Genomic DNA, 15,407 nt, shown 5'->3' on the forward strand with positions numbered 1-15,407 from the left:
TTATATTATGGGTATGTTTAAGCTTCCTATATCAGTCTGTGATGACCTGAATAGAATGGTTCGCAACTTCTGGTGGGGCGCCTATGAGGGCAAGAGGAAGACGCACTTGCTTGCTTGGCCAAAGATCCAGGCGCAGAAAAGCAAGGGTGGTCTGGGGTTCAGAGATTTCCGCCTTTTTAACCAGGCTCTCCTAGCGAGGCAGGCCTGGCGTTTGCTTACTAAACCCACCAGTTTGTGTGCGCAGGTGCTAAAGGCCCGATACTACCATGATGGACGCCTTGAGGACACGGTCTTCTCAGGGAACTCCTCCCCAACCTGGCAGGCTATCCAACATGGCCTCGAGCTCCTGAAAAAGGGCATCATATGGCGTGTTGGGAACGGTCAGGACATTCGCATATGGCGGGACCGATGGTTGCCACGGGAGCCCTCTCTTCAGCCCATCACTCAGCAGGGCACTTGCCGCCCGCGGAGGGTGGCCGAGCTCCTCGACGGCGAGGGCTCTTGGCGCACCGGCCTACTACAGCGCTACTTCCTGCCGGCGGATGTCGCCGTCATCACTAGCATCCGGACCTCGCCACGCGTCACCAACGATATCATCGCCTGGGCGCCGGAGAAGAACGGTATCTTCACCGTCCGATCCGCGTACCACTTGGCAATGGACGAGCGCGAGCGTCCATTGGCCACCGCCATGAGCAGGGCACCGGATGGTCGTCGCGCCATCTGAAAGATCATATGGGGGTGCCCTGCTCCCCCTAAGGTACGCGTGTTTGCGTGGAGGGTTGTCACAAATTCACTTGCTACTTGGGCCAACAAGGCTTCACGGCACCTCGAGGATACTGACGTCTGCCCCCTATGTGGCATTGAACGCAAGGACGGATTCCACGCGCTTTGCAGGTGCCCACTGGCAAGGGAGCTATGGAGACTCATGGCGATGGACTGGAACATACCCAAGGTGGAGACCATCCGGGACACGGGGCCAGAGTGGCTATTCGCCTTGTTGGAACCCCTGGATGAGACGGCGAGGCTGGTGGTCCTCATGATCATGTGGAGAGTATGGCATGTCCGCAATGAGATTACCCATGACAAACCGCCACCTCCTGCCGAGGCCTCTCGTCGATTCTTACATGGCTATATTACTTCACTATTATGCATCCAGCAACATTCGCATGCCAATATGGAGAAGGGGAAGATGGTGGTTTGTGATGGCCGGCCGGGCATGCAGCCCTGCAGGATAGCGACGGCGCGGCCGAGTTGGGCCCCCCCTAGTGCGGGCTGGGCCAAACTTAACACAGATGGCAGCTTTGTTGCAGCCACAGGAGCAGCAGGAGGAGGCATGATCCTTCAAGATGATGGAGGGGATATCATCTATAGCGCGTGCAGAGAAATTCGCACGCGTGAGAGTGCGCTGGAGGCGGAGCTCTCGGCGTGTAGAGAAGGCCTAGACCTTGCCTTACACAGGACGACGATGCCTATCATTGTTGAGATGGATAGTGCGGAGGCTGTGGCGATGCTCAAAGCACCCACAACAGATAGATCGCAGCTCTCGTTGAAGAGATTAGCAGTCTAGCAGCCCTTGAGGCTAGAGAGGTTGTATTTGCGCAGTGTAGCCATTGGCAGAACAACGCTAGTCATGTGTTGGCTGCGTATGGGCGTAGTACCCCCCGCACGGCAGTCTGGTTCGCAGGAGGGTCGGACTTTCTTGTAAACTTGGTTAAGGCTGAGAAACCTCCTTGAGTAATGAAATTTTTTCCTCCCAAAAAAAAATACATTTCTTTCCAGAGCACACGAATCTTTTCAAGATCCTTGCTCTCGTCTGCCCGTGGCGCCACGTCGTCGGACAAAAGAGGCCCCTAGATCGAGATCGAGCACGATGCAAGGAGCATGTGGCCCGCACACGAGTTCCCATGCGGTCGCCACGCCACACGTCGCACATGCGAACTGTACAGTATTTAGCCCTGTCGTCAAGGCCACCTCCGGCCAGCCGCCGCTGCCGCTGCTACGCCATTTTTGGATCCCCCGTCCTCACCCCCTGTCCGCCAGCAGCCGCAGACCTCGCGATCTCATCTCGCCGTCGCCTGGATTGCCAGTTGCAGCGCCCGTTTGGCAGGAGCCTAGAAACACCTATCTGGGCCCGAAGGATCCCTCTGAAATCTGAATCCACGATAGCGACATGAATTTTGTGTAATTTTCCTCCAATTGGGAAAGGGGCGTGCAGCTTCCTCTGTTTTCTTTCGTTTTCAGCCGTTCCTGCGCGTCTGCTCTTGTCCCATTCAATCGGCGTCGGCATGCCCACCGGAGGAGACGCCGGGGGTGGTGGTGGTGGTGGTGGGGAGAAGGGAAGGAGGAAGAAGGTGGAGCTGCTGCAGGAGGCCATTCATGGGCTCCTGGAGGAGAAAAGGGGCAAGCAGCGACACCAAGGGGAAGAGGGCGCCATGGATCATGAGGAGGATCTCTTCCTCTCCTCGTTGCTCTCCAAGGTATCTATCTATGTGTGCGCTTCTTCCTGTACATCTGAATTGTTTCAGGTTGCAGATGCACCTTTTGGTCCCAAGATTGGATTGCATCTGCCGCTGCAATTACCAGACATTCTGCATTCATTTCATTTCATCATTCTTGAGACGCAAATCCTGAATTATTTCAACAGTTGGACTCGCTGGAAAACGATGTCGATCCGGACGGTGCCGAACCGAGCTCCATCAATCCTCACCCGGAGAGCGGCGAGGAGGCGGGGCCAGGCGACGTGGCGAAAGACCTGGGCAAGATCAAGAGGCAGAACATGATCACCCACATCCTGCTCGGCACGGTGATGGTGATGATCGCCGCGTGGCAGTTCAACGAGGTGTCGTTCCTCCTCGCGGTGCAGAAGAAGCTGACCAACCCTTTCAAGTCCGTCGGGGACATGGTCAAGAGCACCCTCAAGATAGGGAAGAAGCCGATGGCCGAGGCGATCGAGGCGTCGCCTCTGCCCCCTGTCGGCGCCCCGGACGTTGCTCGGGCTGATCTGCCGATGCTGGCCATCGGCGACGGCGATAGCTAGATCCGCAGGATGAGGAGGGATGACTCGTGCGGCAGAAATGCCATGTGTTCTTCCCTCCAGATATTGTTATGTTGTTCGTCTTGTCTAGAGATGAGATTTGTATGGCCATGTGCCGGTGCATGTGTTCTGGGCTGGTGCCGCAAGTAGGAGAAACTGAATCTAATTCGGCATCTTATGATCTTTGCACCATTTGTTACTGGAGTCGACCATCATCACCTGAAGAATGCCTGGGACGGTTGAACCATCTCTTAGAAACAGCCCTGTATTTCAGACAAGGGTGAAGTGGAGGAATGTGTTTGATTGATTTCCATGTGTAGTTTCAGCAAACTCTTTGTACTACTACTGAAGCAAGCGTGTCTGTAGCTGAGCTGATGTCTGCAGTTACACTTCATTTCCCTCCAGATATTGTTATGTTGTTCGTCTTGTCTAGAGATGAGATTTGTATGGCCATGTGCCGGTGCATGTGTTCTGGGCTGGTGCCGCAAGTAGGAGAAACTGAATCTAATTCGGCATCTTATGATCTTTGCACCATTTGTTACTGGAGTCGACCATCATCACCTGAAGAATGCCTGGGACGGTTGAACCATCTCTTAGAAACAGCCCTGTATTTCAGACAAGGGTGAAGTGGAGGAATGTGTTTGATTGATTTCCATGTGTAGTTTCAGCAAACTCTTTGTACTACTACTGAAGCAAGCGTGTCTGTAGCTGAGCTGATGTCTGCAGTTACACTTCATTTCTCCCGGGAATCCTGTTGTGTGGATGTGATAAAAAAGGGCAACCTGGTGCATGTAGCTCCCGCTTGCGCAGGGTCCAGGGAAGGGTCCGACCATTTTGGGTTTATAGTACGCAGCCTTTTCCTACATTTCTGTAAGAGGCTGTTTCCAAGACTTGAACCCATGACCTCATGGTCACAAGGCAGCAGCTTTACCACTGCGCCAAGGCTCCCCTTCACTGGATGTGATGTTTCTGCAAATTCTGATGGTATAGTTTTCATACAGTTCCTGCCTCTTTTTTTTAAGACGATACAGATCCTGCCTGCTATGTAGCGATTCATCATGCAACTGATTTGGAGCAGTGGCAAATTGGCCTGTTAATTTTACTTTGGGACATGCCGTCAGTTTCACCGACTGAATCCCTTCTTACCTTAGACTCTTAAAGCATCTCCAATAGGCCCTGTTTGGATACTCTAACACAGTTAGAGTTAGAGTTATTTTTTAACCCACTCTAATCCAAATAAGCACCTCTCCATCGAGATAGTTGGGTTAGATGAAACTAACCCACTCTAACCCTTCCTGTTTGGATACTTTTGGGTTATTTGAGCCTCCAACTAACCCAAACTAGCTCTAACCCCATGATCCAAACAGGGCTATAGATGAGGGCACCAAGGTGCCTTTCTACATCACAAAAACCTCCAACTTCAATAGGTGATTTGCAATAGGACACCGCTAGTGCTCCAATAGATGATGTAAAAATAGTTCATTCACACAAACAAAAGTGCAAAGATACCAAGTTCATTTCAAACATTTCAAACATAAACATAGTTCATATTATAAACATTGCAATGACTACTTCATATCGATACTACTTGATCACCCTGAACATAAACTACTCGTTGGACTTGGGGTCGCTCTGGATCGAGTTCCAGAGTGTGATGGTCTCCTCGTCAAAACAATCGAGCTCCTCCTCATCCTCGTCGGACTCAATCCTGATCACCGTCAAGGGCCACCCTCGTTCTCCTGCTTCACCTGCCTTTTCTTCTTCTCGTGGCCGCGCTTCCAGAAGAACTCCAACTCATACTTGACGTACTGTAGATTCTCCCGCGCGAACCTCGCCGAGAGCAATGTGGATCCCCTCTTCTTCTTCTCATTGAGGGGCCATATGTCCACATTGTTCAGCCCGATGAACTCCACCCGCTCTAGGGATTCGATGTCCTAAAAGATCATCTCATGGATCGGCCGCCCGAAACGCCACGCGATGATGTCGCACACACGCGCAACAAGCTCCACAGTCGTGAAGGTGCCGAGCCACTAGCGATGGTTGTCACACTGAAACTCCACACGGAAGGAGGGACAAAACATCACCCCTTGCAGCTTGTCTTGCCCTTCGGCGGCTTCGCTGGCATGACAGAGACGCGGGGTGCGGCGTTGATGCAGACAACTGTGCAGGGCGGATCCCGCCTGGAGGACTGCGCACGGGGGTATTTGCAGAGGTGATGCGGCGTCAAAATCGGGCAATGCGGCTGCATGGCGGTGAATTGGGCCGATTTAGGGGTCACGCGGGGCGGGGAAGGTGCGGATCCTGCGGTGGCGGGGTGCGGCGGATGGGTTTTGTCGGCGACGGTTGCGCGGGATGAAGAAATGAATGTTTCACGTGACGGTTGGGCGTGACTGTTTTTGCATTTGCTCGAACCACCAAGATGATGCAAATTGGTGACCTATTTTACATCACGCCCTATCCCTACAAAATTTACGTCTACTAATAGAGTCAATCACACCAGTGGTGCCAGAACTTGTCGTGAACAATCATTTTGGTGCTAGAACTTGCGGCATACATCGAACTGGTGTAAAAACTTAGCTCGATCGTACAAATACGATGCAAATCACGTTTGGATACGAAAGCGGCGTTGACCAGGCTCGCATGCATAGTGCAGGTCCCGCTGTCAGTGACAGGAAGGGAGGAAGGAGGGCGTGTGTCTGTTTTTCACGAAAACACTCTTGATTTTTATTTTTTATTTTCACATAAGAGCTCCTTCTCATGTTGGAGTGTTGACATGTTTTCCGTCTCTGTCGAAAGCCCGTCACGCCTGTTAGTATAACTAGATGATATCCCCGCGCGTTGCTGCGGAAACTATTGCTTAAAATTGACGTTTTACTCCACAAACCAACTCTTCTAAAAGGAACAGCAAAATAATTAAGATTCTCTTTTGACAGACATACATTAGAACTGTATTACTGTAATGGTACACATGAAAGATCGATCTTGCTACTTGTATCTTTCAAAATTTATCCCGCAAAATAAAGTATCTTTCAAAATTTGGAGAATAGACGTACAAAATATAATCTGCGGACCAACTTTCAAAGCTTCAACTGAAACATCACCACCTAGCTATTACCCATGTCTTGATTGTGCAAAATTTCAATCATAACTCACATGTGCATTTACTTTGGTTCATCTGCATACAACAGTAGGTAAAAAATATCATTTGTCCAGATAGAATCGTAAGGTTCCACTTTCTAAACATATCTACAATCTTTAGTTGTATCTTACATGTTTCATTTGAGAGCTCCTCTTCTGACTAATATTATGGATTGCAACAATGAAGGAAAATGAACATCCACTGATATGTGCATTAGCTTCATAACATCTCCTTCTCCTGGCCAAGCTGACGCTTCAGTCGGCTGTTACTGCTGCTAGACACAACATGTTGTGGGTGTTCATCAGATGGAGATGCAGAATAGCAGAGGAATATTACGGCTCAGACCCTCGGGCTGACAGTTCAAGGACCACATAAAAACGAAGCAAATCAAAATACTGATAGAGAGACTAATAATTTGCAGAAGAATCAAACTCCATACCTCTTTTATAATTTATAATTTGAATTGTACAACCTAAAATTTGTATAAGCCTATGACACCAGGAACTCTTCAGTATGACTACAAATGAAATGAGCAAAAGCAGCACATGGATGTTCAGGAAACTTAAGTCTTTGTCTTAAGAGGCCATACATATTTTTCATATTTTCAGTGATCTATCCTCGACCATGCAATGATGGAATTATAGAATAATCTATTTTACGCAGCAATGGTATATTATCTTTACCTTAAATCTACATGGAACATTTACATAGACTGAAGTATTGAGGAATTATTTTGGAATTCCGGCAAAGAAAGGAAGCGAGCCATGATGATTGCCAGTAAAATATGTATATGGCTTGCCTCAGAAACATAAATTCGCATATTCCTCCACACTGTTACATGTATGGGAAGTAAACATCAGTAAGAAAAAGTATTAGAGAAAAGTTAAAGAGTTAGACTGCACCAAGTAACACTACACTTCAAAATTGGTTAGGTTACTTTGTTTACCAGCTAGCACACAATGTTTATAATCTGTCCACCGGAAACATGAAAAAAAATACAAATCATTGCAAAATTTCAGCAACTTCTTTTTGTAGCCAGGGTTTCAGTGACTTCAGCACTCCCTATTGTGTGTATACATCAAGATCTCTAACAAAAATAGATCGAAAGAGATAGAGGCTACTTACAGATCATGCCACAGGAGCACACATCCTAGTTAAATACCAATGGGAATACAATGTTTCTTGTTAACCTGGGACATGGAACAATGGATGGATGCACAATGTATCAGAATCAGTCAAATATAGTAGCTTAACATTTTAGCAAACCAAAAGAGCATAATACAGGAAAACACCGTAATAATCAGTTCCTGTCTAATCTCGGTGGGGCATAATGTCACTATTAGTATGTAGTGATATATTGATCCTAAATAAGTCGACATGGAGCAGTATTGTCATAATCTAGCTCTAGATAGCCCCATAGGACATGATCCATTAAAATATGTAGTAAACATTTGATACTTCCATTCAACTATCTGCAAGTGATGCCTCTACAAACAACCCAATATCACCATAAGCATTCATACAATAAATAAAGGAAATCCCAACATAAACACCATTAGACGAAAATGTGGAGAACATGCATGTTTTAATTTGGCTGCTTCCGTAGCATTTGCCTGCCTGCATACAACATAGCAAAGAGTAAAATTCTGCATAGATATGGCTATCTGAATATTCACCAAACCTGAGAAATTGGAGATGTCAGATCATAAATATAGCTATCTGAATGTACATCAAACCTAACAGAGAAATTGGAGGCGGCAGATCAAGAGGAGGACAGGACTGGCTAAGGGATCATCCATCGACCACTTTCAAAGAAGATCAACAGTAGTGCAACCTGTAGCTTATAGCTTTTTCCAACAAATAAAATCAAGTGTGTAGTTCAATGTTGTGCCAATTAATTGTGAACAGAAACATATTGACCGCTTCCAACAATTCAATCCAAACGCCTTGAATCTAATCTGGTGCATAAACAAATTCAATATGTAGAAAGCAAGATGCAAGAGTCCATGGATTGGGGATTAATAAACACATCACTATGCTCGAGGAGTGAGAGGAGCTGCTAGCGAATGAAGGCCCGAACGTGTACCAGGGTTCAGATTCGTCGAGCAACCGGCCATGATGGTGCGGTGGCAACTGTGAGGGCTCAAAATTCACCCTGTCCTATACATGTACCAACAGAAGATGCACACATTGACAGCAACGGTTTCAGATTCACCGAGCATGCGGCCATGACGGTGCAGTGGCGACGGAGAGGCCTTGAAATTCGCCCTGTCCAGTACATGTAATACCAGCAGGATGCACACATCGACGGCGAGGCTTAAATTCATGTTGATTTTTCAGGGCCGTAAATTAACAAATCTCGAGCAGGACGCGGACAGCTTGCTGTGCTGGGGATGAAAGGAATGGATAAAATGAGGAGGGGAAGAACTCGGTCAGGGGCATTGGCACCAAATACCTGAGATGCCGGCCGATGGGAACGGAGCTGCTCCACTTCTCAACGGACAGAGCTATCTGACGGTTCTTCTATGGCGAAGATGGGCGCATTCGCATGCGGTCCAAAGAGAAATACCAGATCGTAAGCAACTGAATCGACAGAGTAATTGCGTAGTGGGATTTGATGGAGATTGGAGAAGATGAAGAGGGAGGGGAAATCCACTGCCGTGGGGAAGGGGAACTGGTGAGGCGCTGCGTTTGGGAAGGGTGCGATGGTAATTGCCAGAGGCAGAAAGAGACGTCCGAGGGAAGCTCTCTCGTCGGTCCCACCGGCAGTAACCGAAGCTTATGTGGTTGTTTTGTACTATAGTGGGTCCCACATGTAAGCCTCTAACTAAACATTGATGTGGCGGTGCTGCTGATGCGGATAGGCTGCATGTCAAAAGAAATACCATAGTGGGGATGAACTATTTAAGTATTATAGATATGGAAATTTGAAAGAAAAACTCAAACTTGCTATCATATACTGCCTCCGTTCCAAATTACTTGTCGCAGGTATAGATATATTTAAATGTATTTTAGTTCTAGATACATCTATTTTTGTGACGAGTAATTTGAAACGGAGAGAGTAGGTGGAAAACAACTGGTCATAGCCACTGCACCAACAACGTCATCACACCTATAGTTCGTAAGTCCTTTGTAATGTAGTAGAACAAAGTCGCTCCTGGAGTTTGTCTTTTTAGAAGTACGTAAAGGTATGTAAATTCTAATCTCACTAATAAAAATAAAGTTTAATTATTCTTGCAGTATATATAATACATAAAACGGAAGAAATTCTTTAGAAAATAGTTCACGTATTATTTTAGAATTATGCATCTATCTAAAATAATATTTATGAACTACAAAAATGTTTTTATACTGTAAAACAATACAAATAAAGCCAATTTTGCACTCTTTTTTTAGAAAGCTGTAGAATATATATAAGTAAAATCTAGTACTATATTATAAGTAATATACATAAAATAAATCACATTATAAAATATTGACGTATTAATTTAAAATTTATCCCTATGATTAAATTATAAATTACAGAAATATTCATGCAATAATATGCATATTGAATAAAATATGTCAAATTTATTTTATATTTTTCCTTATATTTCAGTAAATGCTTATATAAGTTAAAAAATGTTCAGAGTTTTCACAAAATATTGATTGATTCATGTTTTAAGAATTTTTTTATATCCTGTTAAATATTATAAGGGAATGCACTTCATGCGGCCCATTTGCACTATTACTTTTGTTAAGTTTACATAATATATGTAAATTATAATCAAATGTTATAAATAATACTCCCTCCGTCCGGAAATATTTGTCATCAAAATGAATGAAAATAGATGTATCTACAACTAAAATACATCTAGATACATCCATTTCAATGACAAGTATTTTCGAACGGAGGGAGTATATATATATGTAAATAATTAAATTATAAATTATTCACTTATTATTTAAAATTGCATCCATATATTCGAATTATAGATTACAAAAGTATTCACATTATAATTTGCATAATTCACAAAACATGAAATGGAATTTCTATGTTTTATATATTCAATAAATGCTCATATATGTTTAAAATGTTCACAGTTTTAATAAAATATTATGCATATAAGGTGCTCATTTTTATAATTTAATTTACTTTACTACTATGTATATTTTTTGTAACACATGATTATAGTATAAATAGATTTTATAAAAAATAACACTGCAAAATGGGGGTCCCACCAAGTGCAGCCCACATAGGACGTGAAGGATATATACATGACGTATCTTGTCAAAACAAGAAAGTCTAGCCATGGTTAACCATTGGCGGAAGCTAGCAAACCTACATGGTTCGATTCGCAGTCGCGCTATTTTTTTTATATAATTTATGTGTGGCTGACATATGGAACCCATATGGCCAACATTTTGACACGTGCCAGGGGCTAGTTCGTGAGGATAAAAAATTTGAGTTTCTTTTTGGTAAAATAACAGGCCTCATGTCATCTGGTGGCTGACAGCGGGACCCTGCTCCATGCAAGTGAGCCTAGTCAACATCGCTTTCGTATCCAAACACGATTTGTACCGTATCTGCACGCCCAAGCCAAGTTTTTACACTAATTTGATGTATGCCGCAAGTTCTACCACCAAAAGTGACCGTTCACGACAAGTTCTAACACCACCGGTGCAATTGACTCCTACTACTATCCATTGGAGCACCGTTTTTGCCCGGGCTTGCCTATTCCTTTTTTCTCTTGAGGGAAACCGGCTTGCCTATTCCTTCAGGAAAAAAAAAAACCCACGGCCCCGGATGCGAAACTCGCACCCGCCCCCCGGCGCCGGCGTCACCCGCGCCCTAGAAGGAGGCCCTCGCCGCCGTGCCACGCCCACGCCCCGTGGTCGCCACCGCCTCTCTCGCGCCCGCGCGCCGCACGGCCTGGGCCCGCGCCATCGACCTCCATTCCGCGCCGCCGTCGCCGGCGCTCGGACGGACCGTCCTGCTCCAATCGCCGCCCAACCCTAGAAGAGGAGAAGCTCGCCTTCCGCGTTTCCTGCCGTCTCCTCGGATCTCCGCAAGGGCTACGGCATACGGGGGCCTTGGATCCTACAATTCGCGCATTTTCTGCCGATTCAGGTACTCGCATCAGCTGGTGTTGCTGTACACCGGACATACATGTTCACTCTTGCTTGCTTGTTGGAACCTGGCTCGCTGACATTGGGAATTTTTTAAGGCGACGACCCAGCGATGGAATCCGTAACCATCGTCCAGGCTCAGCCGTTCGCTGGGATAAACTCCCCGCTGCCGTTGGATGAGGGCCGTCTTGGTACACCGGAGAGAGATGCTACAAGCATGCCTCAGCCTGTGAGTATTAGCATGAGGCAATTCCTGCCCTTTTCTATTTTCTTCAGGAATGCCTTTTTCTATCTGAGTTAGCGGTTGTGCATTGTAGTTGTATTGAGTTTTCTCTTTCATATGTTGCAGTGTTCGACTTCAACATCCGAGAGTGCTGAGGAATGGAAGCCTGCTTTGGGGATGACATTTGAAGGTCTGGAGGCCGTGGAAGCGTTCTACAAGGCGTTCGCACACCGCGTTGGTTTCGGGGTTCGTGTCGGGCAGCAGAAGGTGGTGGACAATGTGGTTGAGAGCAAGCGCTACATGTGCTCGAGCCAAGGGTTCAGGTCGGAGAAGGTTAAAAGGAATGTTAAAGCCGCGAATAAGAAGCGCAAGAGGGAGGTCACCAGATGTGGCTGCGATGCGCATATCTACGTCAAGCGCTGCAGCGGTAACACCTACAAGATTCACTCGATGATTGAGCAACACAATCATGGCTTTGTGCCACCTGATAAGCTTCATTTGATTAGATCGAACCGTGGAGCTAGCGAGAAGGAAAAGGTTATACCCGAGTGCGATGAGGCGTTGAGGCCGTCCCTAGGGATGGCATTTGAAGGCCTCAGCTCTGCGGAGGAGTTCTACAAATCATATGCACGTCATTGCGGGTTTAAGGTGCGTGTCGGGCAGCATAAGTTGCTGAATAAGGAGGTAGTGCAATTCAAGCGCTTCATGTGCTCAAGGGAAGGCTTCAGGTCCGACAAAGGTAAAGACCCCTCTAGTGAGAGAAAGAAGCGAAATGTGAAGGTGACTAGATGTGGATGTAATGCCCATATTGTTGTGAAGTGGTGCAGTGGTAACACATATAAAGTATCATCATTGATCGAGCACCACAATCATGGACTTGTTTTACCTGATAAAGTGACTAAATCAAAGCGAAGAGTTAGTGAGAAGGCAAAGAATAAACTAAGCGTACGTATCTCTCTCTGTGAGTACAATGGCTTGCCTGATGTTCTCCTTTTGACACTACTAGGTTATGCATCATGGTACTTACCCGTAGTGGCTTTCTGATGTTGCAGTCTTCACTCGCGCCTGAATGTGACGAGGCATTGAAGCCATCAGTAGGGATGGTATTTGAAGACATTGGTTCTGTGGAGGAGTTTTACAAGTCATATGCACATCACTGTGGGTTTTCAGTACGTGTTGGGCAGCGTAAGTTGCTGAATAACGAGGTGGTGCAGTGGAAGCGCTTCATGTGCTCAAGGGAAGGTTTCAGGTCCGAGAAATGTATGGGCGTTGATGATCCCTCTAGGAAGAGAAAGGTACGAAAGGTAACCAGATGTGGGTGTGATGCTCGTATTATTGTGAAGCGGTGCACTGATAACAAGTATAAAATTACATCATGGATCGAGCACCATAATCATGGATTTGTGCCGCCTGATAAGTGTCACTTGATTAGATCGAATCGTCAATTGAGTGACAAGGTGAAGCCAACAGTATCCACGCATTGCAAAGCAAGCACAGGCACCTCCCAGGCAAACAAGCCTGATCATGTCAGTGAGGGGAGGTCTGACAATGTGGGTTGCACAAAGAGAGACTTGCAGAAATACCATCATGATCTTTGTAGTAAAATTAAGAATGAAGATGCTCAGATATTTGTGGCCCAGCTATGTAGAAAGCAGCAAGAGGATTCAGCATTTTTCTTTGACTGTGATGTGGATGACCAGGGTATGTTGGTGCATGTATTTTGGGCTGATGCCACAAGCAGGAAAAACTACATTTATTTCAGTGATATGTTAACTTTTGATTGTACAAACACACTGAATCAACACGGCATGATTTTTGCACCATTTACTGGGACCAATCATCATCTGCAAAGTGTGTTTTTCGGTGCTGCATTCCTAGCTGATGAGAAGATTGAGTCGTATGCCTGGCTGTTTCAGACCTTCCTAAGGGCAATGGGAGGGGTCTCTCCTAAAACTATTGTAACTAGGGAAAATGATAGGATGAAGGCTGCGATCAGTAATGTTCTACCAGCCACCACCCATAGGTTGTGCATGTTGGAGATGTTGGAAAGAATGCCCGAGAAGGTTGAACCATCTCTTAGAAACAACCCTCTATTTCAGACAAGGATGAACGAATGTGTTTTGGGGTCAGAAACTGTGTTCGAGTTTGAGTCAAAATGGGAGTCTATAATTTCCGACTTTGGGTTGCAGGGCAATCAGTGGCTGGCTGAAAGGTATTCCGCCCGTGAAAGATGGATTCTGGCCTACTCGACGGATATCCATCTGTCAGGCATTCTCAGAAGCACTGCATGGTCAAAGAGCGCAAAGTCATTTTTCAACTGTTTCATCAACCAGAAGCTCTCTTTGGTTGAGTTTTGGCTTAGGTTTGAAGCAGCCTTAGAGTGCCAGCGTCAAGAGGAATCGAATGCAGATCACACGAGCGCCCATACGACGCCTCAACTGATAACACCATGGGGATTGGAGAAGCATGGAAGTGTAGTGTTCACACATGAGGTGTTTGAGAGATTCCAAGAAGAGATTGTCGCTGCTAGAGACCATTGCGTTGTCGAAGACATGGCACAAACCGAGGGGGTGAAAACTGTGGCCATCGGTGGTGACGACTCCGACAAAGTTAGGGAGGTGCGCTGGGACGCAATCACCATGACGGCCAACTGCTCCTGCAAGCTATTTGAGTCGGTAGGAATCCCGTGCCGCCATATTAACCTAGTGCTGAGAAGCTCAAAACTGAATGAGCTACCGAGTAGTTGTGTTTTGAAAAGATGGCAAAAGAGTGCAAAATTTGGGTAATTTGAACTGTGTTGCAGATGTATGTTACGGTTGAAGAATTGATCGGCTGTACCATTTTTGGGTGCAGGCATTGTAGTTGCTACTCTCTCCATCCCAAAATATAAGAATGTTTTTGATCAACAGGCAACGAAGTCCTACAATCTGAGTTGGATGTCATGAACTAGTAACCTATGCATTGAAGTTTCTGCTGAACTTATTTTTTCCATCCTATGGGCCTCTAGCGGAAATTTCAGAACACGGGAGCAGAAAAAGTGGATGTTATATTTCCTATGAAATGCAGTACAAATAAATCCTTTAAAAAAATCAAATCTTATGAATCAAATGACAAACATAAGAAAAATTCCCAAGGATTTTGATCCTACAAAGTTCCTTTGAATCAAAGAAGCCGCAAGGGTGTTGTGAAACAGCAACAATGGGTGGCGGATTCTTTGCTAGGGCTGCCTCATGAAATACAGGCCTCGTTTTATTCTCTGGAAATGGAGTATTTTTGAGTTACTCCATTAATCTTGATAGAAGGTAGGGCTGAATTTAAAAGGGAAACTTACGGAAACGGAATGGAGAAACAAACTCAACAGTTCAAATTGAACCCATGATATTCACAATAGTACTCCTTCCGTTCCTAAATATATGTCTTTTAAATATTTCAATATAGACTACTCCCTCCGTAAAGAAATATAAGAGTGTTTAGATCACTATTTTAGTTATTTAAATGTTTTTATATTTGTTTACAGAGGGAGTACATATGAATGTATAAAGACGTATTTTAGTGTGTAGATTCACTTATTTTGTTTGGTATGTTGTCTATATTAAAATCTCTAAAAAGACTTGCGTTTAAGAACGGAGGGGGTACTACTGTAATTTTATGAGAAATATTTCGATTACAAAAGTGCAAAGATCTAAAAAAAAGTATTCCGACACGATATAAATAAATGCATTTCGAAACGGAGAAGTGCATGGATGAATCCAAGGGCATATGAACCCACTTTGAAAAACTTATTCCTAAATGCAATTTTTGTTTTGAAAAAAGTCTCGCGCACACATCTTCACATTCTATGCGCACGCAAAAAGTTTCATGGAAAAACAAATTTTTCTTTGACATGTGCAAAAAAGGCAAAA

The 15,407-nt window shown here is 45.3% G+C and overlaps 2 protein-coding genes and 1 long non-coding RNA gene across 6 annotated transcripts; 2 read left to right on the forward strand and 1 right to left on the reverse strand.

The window, feature by feature from the left end:
• The first annotated feature begins 1,902 nt into the window (after positions 1 to 1,902).
• Positions 1,903 to 3,774, forward strand: LOC123189592 (uncharacterized). Of its 2 annotated transcripts, XR_006495902.1 has the most exons (3): positions 1,903 to 2,477; positions 2,645 to 3,171; positions 3,514 to 3,774. XR_006495902.1 is itself a non-coding variant. In XM_044602045.1 (2 exons), exons 1-2 carry the CDS (start codon positions 2,286 to 2,288, stop codon positions 3,035 to 3,037), a joined length of 585 nt encoding a protein of 194 aa, XP_044457980.1. In that variant the 5' UTR covers positions 1,904 to 2,285; the 3' UTR covers positions 3,038 to 3,774. The 2 variants fall into 2 exon arrangements, 1 of the variants encoding a protein (XP_044457980.1); XM_044602045.1 differs by having other exon boundaries at positions 1,904 to 2,477; positions 2,645 to 3,774.
• A 2,256-nt stretch (positions 3,775 to 6,030) lies between these two features.
• LOC123189595 (uncharacterized) lies at positions 6,031 to 8,879 on the reverse strand. Of its 2 annotated transcripts, XR_006495904.1 has the most exons (4): positions 7,299 to 8,878; positions 6,857 to 7,004; positions 6,305 to 6,525; positions 6,031 to 6,209 (listed from the first exon to the last, which is right to left on the reverse strand). It is a non-coding gene; the product is annotated as an uncharacterized lncRNA (long non-coding RNA). The 2 variants fall into 2 exon arrangements; XR_006495903.1 differs by having other exon boundaries at positions 6,857 to 8,879.
• A 2,016-nt stretch (positions 8,880 to 10,895) lies between these two features.
• Positions 10,896 to 14,411, forward strand: LOC123189596 (protein FAR1-RELATED SEQUENCE 7). 2 transcript variants are annotated; one of them, XM_044602046.1, is made up of 4 exons: positions 10,896 to 11,283; positions 11,381 to 11,511; positions 11,632 to 12,450; positions 12,558 to 14,411. In XM_044602046.1, exons 2-4 carry the CDS (start codon positions 11,395 to 11,397, stop codon positions 14,289 to 14,291), a joined length of 2,670 nt encoding a protein of 889 aa, XP_044457981.1. In that variant the 5' UTR covers positions 10,896 to 11,283; positions 11,381 to 11,394; the 3' UTR covers positions 14,292 to 14,411. The 2 variants fall into 2 exon arrangements, with proteins under 2 accessions (XP_044457981.1, XP_044457982.1); XM_044602047.1 differs by lacking the exons at positions 10,896 to 11,283; positions 11,381 to 11,511 and having other exon boundaries at positions 11,638 to 11,932; positions 12,012 to 12,450.
• Positions 14,412 to 15,407: the final 996 nt, after the last annotated feature.

The sequence above is a fragment of the Triticum aestivum genome, chromosome 2A, assembly GCF_018294505.1.
Source record: "Triticum aestivum cultivar Chinese Spring chromosome 2A, IWGSC CS RefSeq v2.1, whole genome shotgun sequence".
Taxonomy (NCBI): domain Eukaryota; kingdom Viridiplantae; phylum Streptophyta; class Magnoliopsida; order Poales; family Poaceae; genus Triticum; species Triticum aestivum.

What these genes read in the sequence shown, in the direction of transcription:
- LOC123189592 (XM_044602045.1), top strand. Translation starts at nt 2,286, where the DNA reads ATGCCCACCGGAGGAGACGCCGGGGGTGGTGGTGGTGGTGGTGGGGAG. An exon ending in TCTCCTCGTTGCTCTCCAAG is followed by an intron (nt 2,478 to 2,644) that starts GTATCTATCTAT and finishes TTATTTCAACAG; the next exon opens with TTGGACTCGCTGGAAAACGA.
- LOC123189596 (XM_044602046.1), top strand. Translation starts at nt 11,395, where the DNA reads ATGGAATCCGTAACCATCGTCCAGGCTCAGCCGTTCGCTGGGATAAAC. An exon ending in CTACAAGCATGCCTCAGCCT is followed by an intron (nt 11,512 to 11,631) that starts GTGAGTATTAGC and finishes CATATGTTGCAG; the next exon opens with TGTTCGACTTCAACATCCGA. An exon ending in AGGCAAAGAATAAACTAAGC is followed by an intron (nt 12,451 to 12,557) that starts GTACGTATCTCT and finishes CTGATGTTGCAG; the next exon opens with TCTTCACTCGCGCCTGAATG.